Source organism: Phyllopteryx taeniolatus, chromosome 20 (assembly GCF_024500385.1).
Source record: "Phyllopteryx taeniolatus isolate TA_2022b chromosome 20, UOR_Ptae_1.2, whole genome shotgun sequence".
Taxonomy (NCBI): domain Eukaryota; kingdom Metazoa; phylum Chordata; class Actinopteri; order Syngnathiformes; family Syngnathidae; genus Phyllopteryx; species Phyllopteryx taeniolatus.
In genome coordinates, this window is record NC_084521.1 from 8,691,004 (window position 1) to 8,712,490 (window position 21,487).

Here is a 21,487-nt window from a genome sequence, read left to right on the forward strand (position 1 = left end):
CCCACAGCAAGAAGGGATTTAATTGAATATTCGGATTAGACATTTGTGTGTTTTCCATGTCCTGCCTGTGGTTTTGTGGGTTCACTCTGGGTAATCAGGCTTCCTTTCAGATTCCAAAAGCCTGTCTGCATATTTAGGTTATTTGGAGACACTAAATAACTGGCTAAAGGCCTAAATCAGATGGGATAGGCTCCCACCTTCCTTGTGACCCTGAACCGGATTAGAATAAGGAAAGGATGGGTGGCTTGTCAATGGGGCAATAGTTTACAAACAGCTTTACAGGCTGAGAGATTATTAACAGGCTAATAATATTGTAGTCCATTCAATTAATAATTGAACAGCAGGATCGGAAGCATCAAGTCTGAAGAAAGTGTAGAAATTAACTTGCATTTGCTCAAGGGAAATAAGCATTTCAAATCCCAAAGGAAAGCATGAGTTTGTACTTGGAAAAGCACAGATGGAGATGTACTGTAGTTCTAAAAGTATGGACACATCTCAGGAGGGATGTTGGTCCACTAACCTTTACAGAATCTCTCCAAATCCATCATGTTCTAAGGCTGTTGCTTGGTAACTTGAAGCTTCAGATCCATGGAATTAAAGTCTGGAGACTTGCTTGCCCACTCCATGACACTAAAGTACTTCTTCTTTGACCCACTCTTGTGTCGCCTTGTCCGTATGTTAAAAAGAGAAACAGCGTGTTTACAATTCCACTTTTGTTCATGCGGAACAATGTACTTCAGATCACAGTCAGCAGTTCGCTACCTCAAAACAAAGCAAGCTGAATCAATATCAAGAGGTCAATTGTGCTCAGATACTCCTAAGCCTTCTGTAAATCATTTGGGTGTTCTAACTTTAGAAAGGCTGGTACGTGAACAGGATGACATTGCCCGTGCTGCAGGATTTACAATAAGTAGTTTTCTTTGTGACTGCTACCCTGAGATGATTAGCAAGCTCCTCCAATCTAGTTCTTGGCTCATCACTAACCCTTTTCATAATCATCTTTAACCCGTGTGACAAAATCTTCCATATTCTTGAATCTTGAACATATATACTGTACACAAATATCAGGGTCACAACCCCTAACCAATTAAGATTAGGAATACTTTCTTAAGGTGACAGAACTAATCTGCTTACATCAACGACATATAACCAGTTTGTGAACGTTTAGAATACTTTTTTCCCTCAAATGAAAATTACCATTGTTAAACAGTATGTGTCGGGGGTTTTTTAAAGTTCTTGTTGATATTATCTCTTAAAATAAAACCATTATACAAAAATTGGAGACTTAAGGAAGGCAAATGTAAAAAAACAAAATCCGCACAGGATCAAATAATTATTCACCCCCTTTATAATTCTATAAAACCAGAGCCAACAGATTCAAATTGCTTGTGTGTTAACATGCTTGGCGAATAAGTCTGACACACATTAAAATTTCGAACATTCGTTAACGTAAGTAATGTCCACAAAAGATAAATAAGACAACAAAAGGAAAACCCAATTTTTCCAATGTTGCAGTTGACATGGAATCTAATTTGAATTTGCAACCCTTAAAAAAATTCTGTCATATTGCTGTCAAATACATATAGGGATTTTTAATGCAGAAACTACAGGAAGGATCAAAGCACAATCGCAATTATGATTATAGTTGCACATCCGATAATTATGGTGGAAGAGAATTTTAGACTTACTAACTTGCATGTCTTTGAAATACCGAAAGAAGTGACGGGAAGGACTGAAACTGCTGTTCCCAAAAGACGGGAGAATTTCACTGACCTATAATCACAGTGGTTCATGTTTGCGGTATATTTAGCATTTTTCCCGTATTGTCCTGACGGTTGGTCACTTGTAGCTAAACCAAAGTCAGGCCATGAAAACGTAGAAGGGCAACAAAAAGTTACCCAAACATCGGCATTGTTATAGCACACATTCAAACTAATAAGCAATAACCATAATCATCCAAATTAATATTACTTCGTCACACGGCTTTCCATATAACTCTAACTACCTTTTATTCTGTAAGTCATAAAATTAGATCATATATCCTGGGGAGCCCCCCTGCACATGAAACAGTAGTGAGAAAAAAAGCTTGCTTACCCTCTTTGGAAGCAGAGGGAAGAAGTGATGACAGCGCCGTGTGTGTGCTTCAGCTTCAAGTATTCACAAGTGACTGTGATGAGAAAGTGAGGAGAATGAAGTCCCAAATTGGTAGTGACAGTCCTCCCTCTGGTCGGCACACGGAATTGTAGGAGTGTCAGGGCAGGCCTTTAGAAATCGTGGCAAGCTTCACCACAAAATGTAGCCAGAGACGGGACGCTGACGTCCACAAGACATGTCCGTGGACCATAGCAATACATATGCCTTCGTCTTTGTGTTTTACACATCCTTTGGTGTTAATTTTGTATCAAATGCGATGTGAGAAACCTAATTAGTTTATAACTTTAAGAATGGATTTTACAAAGGGATAGTAGTATGAAAAGAGGATGTCAACACAAATTCCCTACTAAACACACAAATCCAACTGTGGGCTCCTATTTTAAGACCTAAAGGGACCATATGTAAAGGTTTTAATGCTGTGTAAACTGGAACTGTGTAAACAACCAGTGTGCTTTAACTGAAAACCATGAAAATGTTTCATTAAATTACAGGCTCGGCAATAAATTTTAGATCACATCTGTTGTACATTGAAAAGTGAAGAACATGATTTAGTTAATTTATTCTTGTAAGTTAATGGAAAGTAAGAAGAACTACACAGCTTATGTGGACAATTAACTTCGTAAATGTATAAGATTTTAATTTTTTTTCATGTTATTTCAATGTCATAGTATGGATTTACATGCAGTGCTCATGGTTATTTGATTTGTGTTTGTATTTGTTCTACAGAAACCACTGAGTAAACATTATAGACTTGGCCTGGTTATTGCTCAAATGCACAATAATATGTTCTAACCAGACATACTGCACCAGTTATCGCCCCCATAAGCCATTCACATCAGTAAATAGCTAAGCATTTATATACGACTGATGATTTACATTTGAAAAATGGGGGGGAATGACAATTTTGCATGTTTCTTTTCATTTTGCAATTATCCCACTACACTATACGCTGAGTATTTTGGGGATGATAGCCTTCATTTTGTTTTTGAGTCAATTTGGGTCTATAGTAGTCTTGGGTAGGGGGAAAAAAAGTTGAATGAGAGTCAGTTACTTTTTGCACAGAAGATTCTTAAGGATGTTGAGCTACTGGTGCCCCCTACTGGAGATTTACAATGAGGACAGTGAGACGGAGATACATCCAGACTGGAATACTATTGAAAGCTACAGAAGCAAAGCAACCATTATAAGCAACCAAAGTGTTTTTTGACACAAGCAAACTCACTCGTAGTTGTTAGTGTGGCAAAGTTGTCCTACTATTGCTCTTAAACAACACCATGCGACATGTAACGGGTTTTTTTTCTTCATTTTTTCAGTCAGAGCTATAGTTAGTAATTGCAAAAAAAAGAAAAGAAAAGTGTATTAAAACCACAGATCATTAACCATAATAATCTTTTTTTTTTACACAAATACCAAACATTTAAAAAAATAATGAAATGTAAATACATAATAAAAAATTATTTGTTGCATTATATGCGTATAACGTGGAAAACATGATGACCTAATGACACATGAGTACAATTTGACAATATCGCTTCATCCTGTATGACAAACCAAGTTCAAAATTATAAAGCTAAAACTGTTCAAAAGTCAATGTTTTTTTTTTTATGTGTTCAAAAGTGTAACTCTGACTAATCTTTACATCATCTCTGACAATCGAATAGGTTGCGCCACAAGGTGGCGCTTCGAGCTCGTATCTTGAAAAGACTTTTTAAAAAATGTCATGTTCGAGACTTTTGCAGAATGGCAAGCGTCGACTTTACAGGGAAGTGATATGGGGGGTGGGGCATATGTGTTTTGCAGCTATTTGTCAAATGTAACTAAAACTGTAATCATGGAAGTTAGAAAAAGCATCTGTAATTTAATGACATATTTTCTCACAGAAATATAATGGATTACAGTTACATAGATGTTGCAATTCAATTGCGTCATCTGGTTACATGTAATTTTTTACTGTCCAACACTGTGCCTGCACTTCTACTGTGTTGTGAGATGACTTGCTGAAAAAGTTGAAATACTACAAATAAACCGCAAGGTGGCAGCAATGCGCTGACTGTTACTGGTTACTCTACCGGAAATAATGGAGTCGAAGAAGGAAATAGTATCCCACTATGGGGCCGCCCCGTCTAATGGCGAGCTAACAGCAGCAACACTATAAGCGACTTACACTGACTTAGGATGTGTTGTAACGCCGAAAAGCGTCAATAATGTAGTTTTATTTTTATTTTTATTTTAGCTCCGCCATTCCGACTTGGGGCTCGTTCTCACTACGCTCGATAATGCCGAAGATGAAACTACGGAATAAAACGACCGAGGAAGGTGGCGACGAAACGACCGAGGAAGATGCGTTGGATCAGTCGGAACGCCAACATGTTCCCAGTGTGGTCTGTCCCACCTCCGTGTCCAACAGGCTGGAGCGTTCTCCCAAAGGCCAAGCGTATCCACCCCAGCTGGACAAGGAGACTGTCTTTGAATGGTTCGGCCTTCATGTAAACCCTGCCAAGCGAATCGAGTTCATGTGCGGGCTGATGCATATGTGCCAACCCCTGGAGCTTCGCTTTTTAGGATCTTACCTGGAGGATCTGGCTCGGAGGGATTATCACGTTTTACGGGACTTTGAGTTCCGTGCGAATAATCCACACGAGTTGGGGATTTTAACGGACTTAATCGACCCGGTTGTGAGGTCCAAACTACTGGTGTGTCTTTCCCTCCTCGGGTCTGACAGCAGAGAATGCGCCGGGATACTCTTTCGTATACTGAGCCATGTAGATCCGTCCCTGTTCTACAAAAAATACGACTACTCCCTGCGTTCATTCAGGGACCCCGAGCACCACCACTCGTTCCATCCGGATGGGAACGCTTGCAAACAAACGTGCGGCGTCTCGAGCAACGAAATCCCCGCAGGACCTTTGGACCAGTTAGCCCTTCTTTTCAGTATGGCCTCGCTACACCCAGCTTTTCATTTTCACCAGCGCGAGACGCTTCGGACTCAACTTGACAAAATTGAGCTCGCAATAGAAGAGGGCGGACGTCAGCTTCACAGAAACGAACAAACAACAACAGTAAGTTAACAGGCGTCCGAGTCGCAGATTCAGCTCGTACTTTCATTTCGCCGTGTTTCGTTGTCATAAAATTCGTTTTTGTGTTTTGTTTTATTTTGTTTTTAAATGTGCACGTCACTACTAGGTAAGTAATACCAGCAAAAAAAAAATTCCCCCATTTGCTGCTGTTAATTCTCGTCTCTCGACTGACAGCTGGTCCTGCAACGTAGCTAAAAGGCTAACTTGCTTGCTAGCAGGCTGAAGTTTTGCAACTCGCACCGTCACAACAGTTTTACAACACAGCAGAGGTGGGGGATCAAGTTACACATGTGCAAGTCTCGAGTCAATGGCAAATGGTTTTTTTTCTTTTCACTTGTATAGCGCTTTTCTGCAATAAGGTACTCGAAGAGCTTTAACACTTTCTCCTCATTGGCCAACTGCTGGTGCAGCATCTGGAGCAACTGGGGGTTCACTATCTTCCCCAAGGGCACTTCGACATGGTCACAGGTGATCAGGATCGGAACCCGTAATCTTCAGGTTGGCAGAGAATAAATCGACCCTCTGAGTCACGCCACCTCAAGTCATTTTGTCTTTGGCAAGCCAAGTCACCATATTCGGGCAATCTTACCTGCAGTGTCTTGTCTTTATAAAGAGAGAAGTCCAACAAGATCAAATAACGATATTATTGACTCAGAATGGGCTACTTCCGATACTAGGTACTGTATCGTGCCGATACCGGCTTTATTTGAAGGTATCTGGTACTTGTAAAAGGTGCCGATACCAGCTGCCGATACTCCATGCAAATAAAAATCTGATATTGTCCTTCTTGACTATTTGGTGTTACACTGCGACATTTTGATACATTGCAAATCATCGTGCGTCAGAAAGAGAGGTCTTTCTTCACAATTATGTCATTGTATTAATTGGAATTTTATGTATCAAAAGTACTAGTGGTATTGATCCCTGGTATCGGTCTGGGAAAAAAAGTGGTATCAAATATCCCTATTATTGGCCAATTTATCTACCTTGTATGCATGTATAACACCTCAATATTATGCACTCAAATTCAACACCACTTGGGTAACACAACTTCTAGTCCCTCCAAATGTAGTTTCACTTCTAGAAAAGGGGAAACAATTGGATACTAAAGGTGGTTTCGCTGCCAGATCCAGTTATGACATTGTTAACCAATTAACCTGTTTGGCATTTAGCCATTGACTGGCAAGCCTTGCATCAGCCTTGTACATATTATAATAGTGAAGTTATTGAGTCAGATGAGCTAACACCTGAAATTATTTGCACATTATCATAGTTACTTTTGTTGACCTGTGGCCATCCCCAAACAGCAATCTGCAATAACATTAGATTATTATATAATATATTAAATAAATGAAAAAAATCACATTGAGTGTATGTAGTGCTTCTCTAAAATATGTTTTGCTTTTTGAATGGAACTAAATTAAGCTTTGGACACTATTCTAATTCATTGAGATGCACCTGTATGTAGAGGACATCTTTCAAGGGTCCTGTTATACTCAATTAGGGTCATCATCAATATGAGTGAAAGGGGCCATGTGTGCTAAAGATGCACTGCTGCTAATGAAATACATGTGCCATGTTTAGTGCTGGGCTGTGTCAGGACAAATGTAACCACGTTTCATGTACAGAGGAAGTGGGTTAATAAGCTTTGAAACAAGGGCTGAGACTGGATTTAAAATGTTTTGAAGCCCATACATAAGAAAACTAATGAATGCATGAGAAGAATACCTAATGATAAGGGAGGTGAACGCTGAGATAGATACTTTGGCTCGGTAGCTGCTTCAAGCTGACTTGACACCTAAAATACCAATTGTACGTTTGGGCCAGCGTGAGTGCGCTGACATAGGCACACTTTGGGACAAAATTAATGTTTAAAAAATAAAAAATAAAAAGCTGCCGCACATTCTCCTGTCCCAAACATAATTAAAAGGAAAACAAACCATGTATCCAACTGTGTGCGGTGTGTCTTTTTAATACCAGGAGCTGCCAGGCCAGAAGGTTGAATATCTTCCGTCTTCATCTCTGGGTTTGGGGGAATGTGCAGACTCCCATCCTCCTTGCCAGAGTCGACGTTCCAGACGCGGGGCAATACAAAGAGAAGGTGAGTATAAACACAACAAGATAACATACCATAAATACTAAAGGTGCGACAGCAAAAGTGGATGGTCTGCTGCAAATTTAAAAATGCTTGAAAAATGTTATAGCTTGTCTCAACTTGATTTTACATGATAAAGTTTGGCATTTAAGACACTGTAAACATTTGACTAATTTGATACTGTCTTGTGATAGCCACTCAATCAATTGCAAATGCAATTATATCTCTAAAGTTGTGTATTGTCTACCCCCCCAGCGGTGCATATAGAGGCAATCGTGCTCAAGTGTATCTCTCTGACCAGAATAGACAAGGAATACAACTTTGAGGTGAGGATTCTTAGCACACCCTCGCATACTGTATATACACTGGAAATTTGTTGAGGACTTGTACAAATGACGTTATGTTCCATAGTTGTTTATACTAAACAAAACCAATTATTTCTGTTTACCTTTGGGGCAAATACAACCTGATATGATTGTGAGGTAACACATACTGCATATCTGGCATCCATGCATGCATACAGCATTTTTTTTTTCCTCATATAGATGTGAACAGATGAGGCAAGGCAAACTCGACCAACTATTTGCAGCGTGGAAACGCATACCAAAAGTCAAAAGTTTCCAAATCACTGGCACCATGCGATATTAAAAAAAAAAAAAAAAAAAAATGATTGATTGGACAATGGAAAGACCTGTTGGCGTTTTGTAAACATATCTTGACATATGTTTCGTCATAATTCATACATTGATTCCATTTTGTTTTACTAAATGATAGTAAATGTATTTCTGATTTATTTTAATCCTTCATATAAGAGTCGTTACTATTTTCAAAGTAGGTGGAAGGTTTAGCGAAAAAGCTAGAGAGGCGAGATAGGGATGGTTTGGAAATGTACAGAGGAGGAACAGTGATGAAGGATGTTGGAAGTGGAGCCGCCAGGTAGGAGGCAAAGAGGAGGACCAAAGAAGAGATTTATGGGTGCACTGAGGGAAGACTTGCATATAGAAAATCAGTCTGGTCAACTTGGGTCCCTCTATGCAATCCGCCATTACAAGAGTGAGCAAGTAAATCAAGAAGTATGACTTTGAGCAATACCATCGATGTTGAAAAGCACCCAGAGAAAAAAAAGGAACAAAACGCACCTATAGAATTTGGCTAAAGAAAACAACTTCATCTTACTAATCTAAACCCTTGTGTGGTCTTTATTTACACACTTCATGTTGTTGACAGCACAGGCACACTGCTATCGCTAAACCCACTGATGTCACATCACTCTTATGCACACGGTGCTCCCTTCTCGTAAATGGCAACACAACCACACTAACAGAATAAAAATGTTTTAAAAATAAAGATGAAATGGTCAAAGTTAGTAAAATAGCTAGAAAATGTATTTAAATGCCCATCATTTACTTGTAGAGTCCATGCGCTAGACCTACTTAAAATCAATAGGTTTGGTGTTCATGTTGTTTAAAAAAAAAAAAAAAAAATTTAAATTATTTTTATTATTATTATTTTCCACCATTGCTTAACTGTACTGTATCTGCTTTATGCCCATGTCTCACTTGGGACTCAGCCATGTGCTCCAAAATGCCAAAGCATTTGGTTATCTAATCAGCTTTTGAGGCAGATATCCACTGCAATCTAATAATATTTAACAGTCTTGGAACAATTTTGCGGCGGCACGGTGGCCGACTGGTTAGAGCGTCAGCCTCACAGTTCTGAGGACCCGGGTTCAATCCCTGGCCCCGCCTGTGTGGAGTTTGCATGTTCTCCCCGTGCCTGCGTGGGTTTTCTCCGGGTACTCCGGTTTCCTCCCACATCCCAAAAACATGCATTAATTGGAGACTCTGAATTGCCCATAGGCATGACTGTGAGTGCGAATGGTTGTTTGTCTCTATGTGCCCTGCGATTGACTGGCAACCAGTTCAGGGTGTACCCCGCCTCCTGCCCGATGATCGCTGGGATAGGCTCCAGCACGCCCGCGACCCTAGTGAGGAGAAGCGGCTCAGAAAATGGATGGATGGATGGAACAATTTTGCTTGTTTTAAGTATATTGTCCAGGTGCATTGTTCTCTTCTCGACAACTGTAAACAGTTGTTTCTGTTTGCTTCTTTTTTAAGCCTCCAGCTCAGTGACCTTAATATTTGGTGTTGTTAAACAGTAGCCCTCAGTGTTATGGTAACCAAATAAGGCTATTTACAAACTGCTAAGCTTTACATGGCCCGTGGTTGTCCTTTTTTTAAGGGCACATCGGACACTATTTTTATAAAGCACATATGTTTACGTAGAATATATACATTGTAATGTATTCTTAAATGTGACTGTTTAATATTTCTATTAAAATATACAGCAACAGCTGGATATTACAAACAAACAGTCTTCAAGGTGTGACATCTAAAGCACAGTGTCGAGTCATTTTCCATCTGTTTCTACTGGGCCAAACCATCGAAACACATGGCTGATGTTGTTTTTCTTGGAGACAGACTTTTGAATCCCACAGAACTTCATGACCTGATTTATAAAATCCTGTATGTAATTATAGGTGACTAAGATAACATTTCAAGAGATACAGTACCGATCCACATTAGATTTGGGATGGGTATAATAATCAACAAGTCGATTAATTCATCATGAAGAATTGTAATTGATTATTAATTGTGCCTTGAAGCAAACGAGAAAAAATGGAGTGCTGCACCCAACAGAGGTTTTTTTAAGGCCCGCTGCACACCGAACAACACGAACCTACGCCAATGAATTATCGCGCACTGTGTGGGATTCTGCAACTATTTTGGATGATTGGCCGACTGCCGACCACTAGTTGTGCTGCAATTAGAAATTTGAATCACAGGTGAACAGCATCGCAATGTTAGAGATTTAATAACGGCCAGTCAAAAACGGCATGTCATATCACATGGAATTTCATAACAAAAATTAAGTTTCCAGGTCTGAAATGAGGTCCAGATGACCGCTGCCCAATACAGAATATGTTTATATTGTGTTTTAAAATAATACTTCACCCTATTTATAATACCATGTGTACTTGAGGCTAAAAAGTGAAGTGTGGAGAGTCTCTTTCGCCAAAATACGCAAGTGCAGTCTATCAATGCTACAGTGGTTGGGGAAATCCACTTCTTCCTTGACAATTGTGTCATGTTGTCTTTGGTTAAATAAAAAAATATTACAGTTCAGTAAATGTGGTACCTCAAATTTTGTTTGCCAATAATAACACCTGGGGTCGCAGTTTTTCCGTCGCAACAAGTTGCTTATGTGTGCGAGGGTTCATTGCCGGGCCAAGTTATCTACAAATGAATCTGCATCCAAGTAATTGTCGTCTAAAAACGTTTTGAGATCTTGTCTTCACCATAATCTAAATATCCATGTCGAAATTAATATATCTGTACACATGGTTATTGAAAGAGTGTCACTGTTGTTATATCAGCAGTATGTCTCTGCTTAAAAGAGAATATAGGTTTACTGGTTCACCTTGAGCCATTTATGTGCCTCTCCCTCCCTTTTTAACTTCTGCTGCCTCTACTCTGTTTCAGGTGAAGTGGTCAGACTCCTCCTCTAGTAATGTGACCAAAACTCATCTGGAACTGGAAAATTTCCTTTTTAAGGTAAGCTCATTTTAATAAAATTATTAGTATTTTTACATTTTGCAAGCACCCACACCGGCCAAGTATTTCTTTGACATCTTGTCCCTCCCCCCTTCCAATTCCAATGACTCTGAGCATCGCCCACAGCCATACAAAGAAAACGGTCCGTTACACGAATGCTACTTAGAAGCTAACATATGAAATTTAGGCAAAACCCACCGCATATTTTATTGGGGTCCATTTTATGTTCATATGAGGGAGACGTTCATGATCAGAATGAAAATACAGAATTGAAACAACCTTAAATTGTTCCTTCAGATTGATTTATGTGAACATGTTTGAACATGTAGTGACTTCCGTAAACCTTCTCTCTGCAGCTTCCTAAAGATCAGTGCACTGAGTCATTTAAGAAGGGCCTCCTGAGACTTTTAAGCCAGGGCGACCACTATGAGAGCAGAGAGGACGACAAAAGCCTCAGGTACATTTCATTGGCATAAGACCACCACTCGACCATGCTTACGTGTGCATGCAGGCACACAAACAGCATGAGAGCTCATCAGTTTCAGTTCACTGAAAGTGAAACTTAAAAAAACAAAGGTTATCTGGCTTACCTCATTGTGCTTGTGCTCTTGTGCTGGCCTGACCTTTTGAGTTAATAAATGGTGTCAGTAATGTAATGGGATTTTGAGAGTTAATGTGAACATGATATACATGATATATTTACGCCACAAAAATAAATAAATAAAAGCTTCAATGTTCCTTTTACACCTACCTCCAGGGAAAAGTTCCTTGCTGCTCCTCCAGTTTTCAGACAGACCAGGAAGGTGTGCAGCTTCTTCAATTGTGACTCCAGTTACTCTACAAAACCATCAAATTGCCGTTGTAAGTAGCCAATTATTCAAGCAAAGTATCAGTCAGTCAAGTAACTCATAACAACCAGGAGCAAATATTTTGATTAAATCATACAATGAGTGACTCACTGTATTGTGCCAAAGATGACAATAATATCACAATCCAGGGATTAAGCGACATTATACATCACAATGTCAATGAAGTGAAAGGAACAGTGAAACACTCACATTAAGAATACAAAAAAATAAATTAGGACATATTTCATATTTCCTGATAGCCTGATGAACTACTGGTGTGTTTCAGTTTTTCAGCTGCGAGGAAACAAATTAATTCAAATCATTCACAACACAGATCACTGTTATCAGATGTATAAAGTAAAATTAAATAACATAAATGTAAATTTTATCTTATGTCACGTATATTTTGTGTATGTTTGTTTTGAAGTTTGTGAACTGACTTGCTTGCGCCCTAGAATGCATACCTAAAGGCACCTCCAGATAATTTTATGCTTCTCTAAGCTTTTAACAGTAATAATGAATAGCTAGTTGCAACATTTTTATCAGTGTTATGATTTTTTTCTCCATAATTAATAATTATGGTCAATTATCAAGTTACAACCAAAAACAACAATGGAAGGTCGAGGAGAGGAGGAAACAAATGTTGAAAACATAACGAAATAAAATTGGTAGTATAGACACACAGTTTAGGATGGGAATTTGTAGATCCGGACATCTTATCTAAACGTCCAAGTCCAAACTGGAATATTTTGACATGAACAAATTTAAAAGTTATATTATTATATTAAATATAAATATTTTCTGTTGGATATTTTCATACACCCTGTCAGATGGATCTTATTGTCACTGTAAGGAGGACCTGTACCATTGCCGAGCAATACAGTCCAATTTTTGGGTTGTTTCTCTATGTAGGCAACTGTCACCTGGGGAAAAACTTACTAGTTGTTTGCTCTGATGTCTTAAGTCAGGGCGAAGGTGAGAACTCACCATTTTGCTCCTCATTTCCCACAGTAAAGCTGAGATTGTGGTTCCAAAGAAACGTTTGGGTTGCATGGAGGGAAGAACTGAGTAACTATATTTTTGTTAGAAATGTATATATATTCTAACTTCATTTGCATTATTATGTGTGACAGTGTGTGTGATTAACAATAACAAGCTCTCATCCAAGATGAATATTTTTATTTTGAGTGTTATAAATCGCTCATGTCTTATAACGTTACCACTCTTCTTCATTAGGCTAATAAAATATATTGGTTGTTGTGTTCTGAAGTAGGTTGTCATCAAAATAAGTAAAATTTAATATAAAATGTCGCTCACTCTGAAATTTTCTCAATGACATCTGTGTAGTTAGTAGTTACATTTTAGCACCATTTGTTTTTTTATATTTTATAGGTATAGAATCCTACAGCCAGGGCCACAAGAAAAAGCATGGAGCCAAGAATATAAATCAAAGGTAATGTAAAATAAAAAATAACCTCAAACAAAAGCTCCTTCAGAATTGGTTACAATCAGAAGACTTCTCTTCAGTCTGTCTAGTGCAAAAGGCCCCCAGGGAGATAATCGGAGGGGGCCTCATGTCGCTGAGCTCAGTGGTCCAGCAGAAAGGAGGAAGAGAGGTTTCAATTTGAGAAGCGTGCCAGAACCTGATCAGGTGAACAGGATGTGTCAAACAAACTTGTAGTGTCATACTGCTTGAAACTTTTTATTTCTTCTGTGCTACTAAAGTCATTTCCATTGATATTTGTCACAATATGACACAACACTTACCGTAATTTCTCATGTATAATGCACATTTTTTCCCCCCCAAAAATGGTCAAAAGTCAATAGTGCGCATTATACATAGGTATAGGGGGAAATGGAAAAAACCTTCCCATTTTATAAATGTATGCCGCCATCTAGAGGTTATGAAAAAGCTGTACAGTTTCATTCCAAAATGCCACTGCCCTCGAGAGGTTATGAGAAAGATGTAGCCTACACTTTCATTCCAATATGACTGGGGTACGTATGACTGCATATATGTAGAGTTGCGCTCATAAGCTTACATTCCCTGGCAGAATTTGTGAAATATATATTTTTTAAATATGACTGAACAACAACCATCATTAATTTCTTTATGGTTGTGTTTTGTTTAATGATAGTGCTTTTCTGAAATGCTTGACCGTTTAATTTGAATCTCATTAAAATAAAATGTGTTTCGCCTGGCCCTTATGTTTTCTTTAAAGAATTGTATACATCTTACAAATTCCGCTTGGGTAATCAAACATATGAGCACAACTGTGTGTTTTCTTATTTACTAAATAAAAGTAGGGCTGTGAACTTTCAAAATAAGAGCAAGTAAATAAATATAAAGTATTACATGGTCAAATAAAGTGCTTCATTGTGCTAATTAGAAAAAAATAACAAAATACAGATAATACTTTGTTTTAATCATATGGGTAGAAGCAAAATCATGCATTGTAAAAATGTATTATACATAGAAGGGTTTTCCAGAGGTCAACTTTGGGGGTGCGTATTATACATGGGTTCGCATTATACACGAGAAATTACACTACTTGGAAAACCTGATCAGAACTTGACAAAACAAAAATAAATGCAGATTGTAGTAAAACTTTATTTTTGTTCTTGTCCCTTCAGGATACAGAGAAGAGAAGCCACCCAGGAGCCAAGACAAAGAGCAGAGTCCTCCCAGCAGATAGGTAGGTTACTGATAATCTCCAAATGTTTGTCTTTTTATGTCTACATCCAACCTCCAGCCAAGTCATTATTTATAATGAGTAAAATTAACGCAGTGACGTTGCACACGAAGGCCAGTTTCCTGTAAGTTAAATGTATCAAATTCATTTTTGTTGTTGCTGTTTACAATTACTAATGTGTAAAAAGAGTCACGAGTGGTGATTTGATCATTTTGGTACAACTTGTTGCAATGCTTTCAGTGTATGTGTTTGTGATTTGTTTTGCAACTGTGGCCACCCTAGATAGGACAAGCCGAAAGTTACAACATTGTGATAATACTGTTAACCGCGATCATTTTGACCATTGCGTCTCTCTAATTTCGATCTACCGAGAAAGAAATGTTCCTGGAACTAATCAGCATTTATATTTCCAGCAGTCTGTTTTGATGTTTCATATCTCTTTTGTTTACAGAGACACAGAAAGGGGATCTTCATATGTCACCAATGGTAATCTGGCACCAACACATTTGCCTCAGAAGAAAGGTGGGTGTTTGTGTTACCGTGGCTGGAAATTGCAGTTTTTTTTTTTTCAGAATACTCTTAATTATTCTAGAGAGAGGCGCCATGGTGGACGACTGGTTAGAGCGTCTGCCTCACAGTTCTGAGGAGTGGGGTTTAATCCCCGACCCCGCCTGTGTGGAGATTGCATGTTCTCCCCATGCCTGCGTGGGTTTTCTCCGGGCACTCGGGTTTCCTCCCACATCCCAAAAACATGCATGCTAGGTTAATTGAAAACTCAAAATTGCCCATAGGTGTGAATGTGAGTACAAAGGGTTGTTTGTTTGTATGTGCCCTGCGATTTGCTAGCAACCAGTTCAGGGTGTACCCCGCCTCCTGCCCGATGATAGCTGGGATAGGCTCCAGCACGCCCGCGACCCTAGTGAGGAGAAGCGGCTCAGAAAATGGATGGATGGATGGATTCTAGAGAGATATTTTTAATTTGAAAAGATTTCTTTTCTATGAGCCTTGTGTTCTTGGTTGCTTATATCAAATGATTTTTCTTCTTCTTTGCTTTTACAAAGGTTGTCAAATAATCGTAGTCGGTCAAATATGTACGAATGCACTTTCTTTGAATACCATATGGCCATTATGCACCATGCAGGTTTGGTAGCTGTTGCGGTTTCTGGTATGGACACCTTTGGTGAAACATCTTCAGAGAGCTACAGCTCTCCATCAAGTCCTCAACACAGAGGAGCAGAAAGTCTAGACAGTGAGGATGATCATAATAGAGGTAAAAAAATTAAAAGTTCACTCTGTTGTATAAGAAAAAAAAGTCAGGTTGTTAAGAACTTTCTATTACTGTGATCATGTATTATCGTCTGAAATATGAAAGCTGATAATGCATAAAAATTTGGGTTTTAGATAAGTAAAAACAAACATTTTCCAGTACTAAAAAACAAAACTGAGTAAAACTATCCTTGTTTGTAAGAACAAGAGCTGTATTGTAAAACTGTTTCATGCAATCCAAATTGCACATTTGACAGTAATTTAAGTTTAACATTGATCATGTTCAGACTATCTGTGAATCCTGGTCGCCACAATTTGCAGTAAGAGATGACGGCAAATATTTTTACAGCTATAAACAGCAGCTCAAAACATTGACATGTAAAACATACTATTGGGAGTGCAGCACACTCCCAATAGTACGTTTTACATAGCTGTCTCTGCCCTCGACCGCATCGATGGTAAACAAGATATTCCATAATGGTCTTAGTCTATTCTTTATCACATTACTTATCAGCTAATACAGAAGTCATTCAGCAATTCAGCTGCTTGGATCGGCACAATGAGCAGCGTTTCTCCCTCTAAACACTCGGAGCATATTCGTATCTTTAAGTGTGTCATCCCCCCACTAAAAAAATTGTAGTTCCAGAGTTTAGATCTTCTCGTCCTTTCCAGATTCTCCGAGAGCATAACGACTTATCTCTTGTGGACATCCAGATCTGGTAGATTAAACAATCTCTCTATAGTCAAGACTTTAAACCTTTTTATAAAGCTTAAGATAGGGCAGGCTGAGGCACAATTTTCCTGAGTTGTATTAGTTATGACCTTTACCAAGCACTTGATTGTTTCCATGTCTAGTGAAAGTTTTAATAAGTTACAAAAAGGCCCAAAACATTTAAAGAAGAAAAAAAGATTGGATACACGGATCATCGGTTTTTCGCTAGGGTTCCATTCTTATGGCGGTGACGTTACCCGAATTTATACTTATGTCGGAACATGCCGGAGTCTATCACTGACACATGGTGGTTGTGTGGTTGGACTTCTTTGGCTGTATATGCCATCTGCACATTCGGTGGGTAAGCAAGCCAAAGACAATCCCTTTGTGTGCTGGCTGTATTTGTCCTTTATTTTAAGTATTTAGTCGTTCAATGAAATGCATTTAGATTCTTGCAAAAAGTATTGTGACTATCACCTTTAATATTCAACACGTGGTTAAACGACAGCACAGTTAATTTGAATATAGTGTCTCTATTGCCTGCATACTTCCACCCTTGTTTATTTGTATGGAGAACCAAAAACAGACAACACAGGGAAACACAAACAAGTTTTTAAAAAAACGACAAACTCGGATAATGTATGCACTAACATTCATTAATCCAGATGGGTGAGTATATTTTATGATGAATTGATGTCTGATGGATGCAAAAACAAAACTGAGTGACCAAATTTGCCAATAAATAGCTGATTGCATTATAAAATATCACTGCAATGGTTTGAACTTATTTTGCTGCGCTACGTTTCCTTACTATCTAAGGGGGAGATAAATAAGGACAGCTCTTAACTACGTGTGCTTCGTTGTGAGACATTATTACAGGTGGACATTGTTGGCATTGAATCTATGTAAACCTTTCTTTTTATTATTTTCTTTTTTTTTTTTAAGAAACATACAGTAACAACCACAAAAAGACTTTTGGTACTAAAATGGTCCACTTGCAGGCATCAGTGTTGTTTTCATGCAATACCATTTTTTTTTTTAACTTGGCATCTAAAACGAAAAGGATGAATTGATGGGACACATTCATTCATTCATATTCATTCGTTCCAACTTGTTCTTCCCTGTTTGTTTATTTCACAGATACTGACAGCCACTCTGATGACTCCTGCAAAGTACCAGGCCCAGGCATGTTCTTCGCCCATCAAACTGATCCGAGTGTCGTGGGAAACCCCATGTCTGTCCACCCTTTGTCCCCTAACAACCACACAGCCCAGATAGACTTCCCCGGCCCTGAGAACAACATCCAGTTCCCCCCTCTTTCCTTCATGCATCCTCCACCTGACGTGCTCCCTAATGGCGCCTGTGACCCTCCACTGACAGGGCCTCCGCCTCCCAACCAAAGCATTCTCCCAGATGGAAAGCCACCTTCTGGTCCGCTGATGATGCCGATGCCTCCTGGGGTTCCAGTTATGCCGGCCCTCGGTGAACTAGAAAAAAGGGACATGATGCCAACTTTCGGCGTTCTGTCTATGGGCTTTCAACCTGGTGTGCAGCCTATGGTCCAGAGGTTCAAAACAGCTTTGCCACTTAGCCAAGGTGGTCATGATGCCTTGTCAGAGAGCACTTCTACTCCTGTTGCCTCCCAGTCCGCACAACAAGCCCCGGTGCGAGCTATCGGCGCCACGTCTTCCGGACTCGCTATGTACCCCTCCTCGCTGCCCTGCCAGGACGCCAGCGCTCTAAGTTCTGGCCTGACACGCTCACTGCCTCTGGGAGAGGCTTCACACGCCAAACACCCTGGTTTAACCTTACCCTCTGGTCTCTCTCTGCCATCTCCCTACACTTTGTCCCCGGGAGGTGCACCTGCAGCTACCGGACTAGTACCCATTCCTCCAGCTGTACCCACGCACACCCCAGGCCCTGCTCCCAGTCCAGCACTCGCTCACAGCACGGCACTTAGTGACTGTCGATCTTACAGCAATGCCAGTGCTTCCTGTGACAATCCTGTCTCTCTTCAACAAACTCAGCAGCAGCAAGTGCCCCCCCAGCAGCCAGCACCACTACAGCAACAGCATCTGATGGGCTGCGGCACTTGCGGCTGCCACAACAACTGTGGCAGCCGAGGTGTGAGTGGCTGCCAAGCGCCGCTGTTCTTCCCCAGCCACCAAATGGCGGCAGCGGTGCGGCAGGTCTTCAGCGTCCCGCCGCCTCTCTTCCAACTGACGAGCCTGTGCATCAACAGCTACCTCACCCAGGGGCAGCCACCCCACCATGGCAACGGGGCCGCCACCCTGCCCACATTCTACCCCACTGCCCCACCCCCCGGCCACCCTTCGGCCTACGGCCACCTCCATTCACATTCACAAAGCCACGCGGACGTGCCGTCGCACATGCTGAGCACGCAAGTGGTGGCGGCCGCGGCGGCCACGAGCTACAACCTCCAGCAGCAGATGACGCCCGTTGCGTCGTTCCAACGCATTTACCAGCAGGTCTACCCCAATCCCCTGGGGATGCTTCAAGCTGCTACTCTGGGAGGCGGCGGAGTCAACAAGAAGAATGGGAGCGTGTCCTGTTCTAACTGCGGTGTGAGCGGACACTACGCTCAGGACTGCAACCAACCCTCCATCGACTCCACACAGCAAGGTAACACAGCTGCAATACACGGACGTCAGAGGCTTTCAACTTACGACAGGGACTTCTCTTTTTATGACAGTAAAATATGTTCGCCCCCAAACGAGTCACGAGTCTCTATTTGTTAATTCACCTTTTTTGACTTTTGGAACCTATCCTTCATTATTCACTAAAAAAAAAAAAGAAAACAAAAAAACTCACAATGTCAGCTTGTTGTACCTTTCAGAATCTGTACTTTTGTACTTTTCAGGAGTTGAATCAGTACTTAATGTATACTTTTACCAGAGTCCATTTTATACTTGTACTACTACTTATACTTTATAATTCTACTCTAGTGCAAAGTAGTGTGACGATAGTGAAAATCCACAGTTGACACCCCACAAAACATTTTCACTTTATACTGTACTGTAATTGCCTATTGCCACAAATTTGGTTTAAATGAAGCTCCTCAACTCACAAGGTGAGTTTTTCAGTAAATAACAGGATAGGTTGCCCTAACAAAAAATCTGCAAATCCCTAACCGCGAATATTATCTGGGTTCGTCATGACAACAACAAACACTAACTGTTCTCATTACAAAGCCAGTGTAGCAGTATTTTAAGGTCCCATAGCGCCGTAGTGCACGAAATACTCTTCATTTTCGCCCTGAACGCTTGTGTTCTCTCTCCAGGTGGCTTCCGGTTAAAGTATGCAGCTTCACACGCTGCAGAGGCACTCGACGGCGCTGACTGAAAAAGTAGAGTTGTTTCTACGGTGACGGTGGTCCGCCCTTCTTCCTGACACTTCCGTGTGCTCAAAAAGAGCGACAACAACATAAATACAGGAGCCTTCTCAGAGAAAGCGTAACCTGCTAAGGGCTCAGCGGACAAAGCCGACAAAAAGTATTTGTGCCTAAACCTTGTTCACAGGAAGTGATTTCAATGTCTCATGCACATGAGTTCCCCCCTTTCAGTTGATTTTGGCTATTTTTGCACTGAGGGTTGGAAAACGTTTAACTTATTACTACTTGATTATCATGGTTGTTATTATTACTTGAGCGCTTTTAGAGACATTTTAGTTTTTAAAGTGAAGATAAGCCTGAGTGACAACAAACAAAAAGCTTTGCGTATTTATGCTTTGTCGACATTACTGTTCTTAGAAAGGTTTGACTGATTTTTTTTTTTTTTTTTTTTTTTAAATAACGATAATCAAAATTTAATTCATTGTTAAGAAAATAATTGTTTTGACCTCACTGTAAGTTCTTGAATGTACACCACCTGTACGGCTCCAGCACACCTGCGACCCTAGTGAGGAGAAGTGATACAGAAAATGGATGGAAGGATGTTTTTTTCCCTAATGTGCACTAACAAAATGAGAGGGGAAACGAATCTCAAGCCAGGGCTTTACTCTGTATAGTTAACATTGCTTGTTGCCTGCAGATACTGTAAACACACAAAAGAAAATTGAGTTTTGATTTGGTCCAGTAAGTACAGTGAACCCCCTCATATTCATGGTTTGGCATTTGCGAGTTCACAAATTCTTTTTTTTTTTTTTAAACTTGCTGAAAAACTTACCTCTTTTTTGTTTTTGTTTTGTTTGTTTTTTTTTTGCTGAGGCCAAACGAATAAAAGCATTGCTTTGCCTCCATCTTGTTGCCAAGGAGCTAAGTTGAAGGAGCTTCAATCAGAAAAGAAAATGTGCTTTGCCATCGTCTTGTGGCATCGAGGCTATTTTTGGTATTGGCAGTAGTGGGTTTCACTGTACTGACCAGTTGGCCTTATATAGGACTACAACACAGTCTTAGGAAGTGCAGTATCTAAAGCATCAGCACGCTTCAAATGTGTCAAAAGGACATTAACATGGGCAACCGACCAGTCGGTGGAAGCTAACGTGGATCAGGTTCAACTTGCAGTGTTTCAAAATTTTCAAGTTAAAAAATAGAATTGTTAATTCATATTTAATGCATTTTATGTATAAATGCTTTATACATTTAGTTCATTTCAGGTGCATTTACATTCAAACAAAATCTCATTCAACTTTGGTGGTGACATAATTTGCCCTGTGGGTCTGGATTTGTGACCCACAAAGTTGCACACACGATCAAGCGCAGTTTTTTGTTTTTTTTTTGCCGCACCAATTTCAAAATGTATCAAGCTATATGATTGATCATCAAGCAGGTACACAAACCTGTTCTTTATCATCATTAATTGATATACAGCAAATGTCAGTGGCAAAAGATTAAATATTTCAATAATTCTGCGTCCAACGTCTGGGAAACCCTGATTGATTGAGAACCATTGCAAAACTTAAATATTAGATCATCCCAACAAGTCAGAGTTGAATTTTCGTCAAGTAGATTAAATAGTTGATTAAAACTAAAGTACGCTGAAGCTTAAAGAATACATTAGCTAGATATTC

General features: G+C 39.9%; 2 protein-coding genes across 3 annotated transcripts in view; one reads left to right on the forward strand and one right to left on the reverse strand.

Annotated features, from left to right (window-relative positions):
- Positions 1–13,180, reverse strand: part of si:dkey-225n22.4 (collagen alpha-1(XXI) chain) — a 67,576-nt gene extending 54,396 nt beyond the window's left edge. The window contains exons 1-5 of the mRNA XM_061757611.1: positions 11,692–13,180; positions 11,531–11,563; positions 7,172–7,287; positions 2,095–2,167; positions 521–666 (exon numbers count right to left, since the gene is read on the reverse strand). The gene's annotated coding sequence lies outside the window, so the exon portion shown is untranslated. The remainder of the gene's footprint in view (positions 1–520; positions 667–2,094; positions 2,168–7,171; positions 7,288–11,530; positions 11,564–11,691) is intronic.
- Positions 3,916–21,330, forward strand: zcchc2 (zinc finger, CCHC domain containing 2). 2 transcript variants are annotated; one of them, XM_061757610.1, is made up of 13 exons: positions 3,919–5,213; positions 7,212–7,332; positions 7,582–7,652; positions 10,869–10,940; positions 11,297–11,397; positions 11,698–11,801; positions 13,181–13,241; positions 13,316–13,439; positions 14,423–14,484; positions 14,933–15,003; positions 15,623–15,751; positions 17,600–19,102; positions 19,761–21,330. In XM_061757610.1, exons 1-13 carry the CDS (start codon positions 4,431–4,433, stop codon positions 19,820–19,822), a joined length of 3,264 nt encoding a protein of 1,087 aa, XP_061613594.1. In that variant the 5' UTR covers positions 3,919–4,430; the 3' UTR covers positions 19,823–21,330. The 2 variants fall into 2 exon arrangements, with proteins under 2 accessions (XP_061613593.1, XP_061613594.1); XM_061757609.1 differs by lacking the exon at positions 19,761–21,330 and having other exon boundaries at positions 3,916–5,213; positions 17,600–19,428.
- Positions 21,331–21,487: the final 157 nt, after the last annotated feature.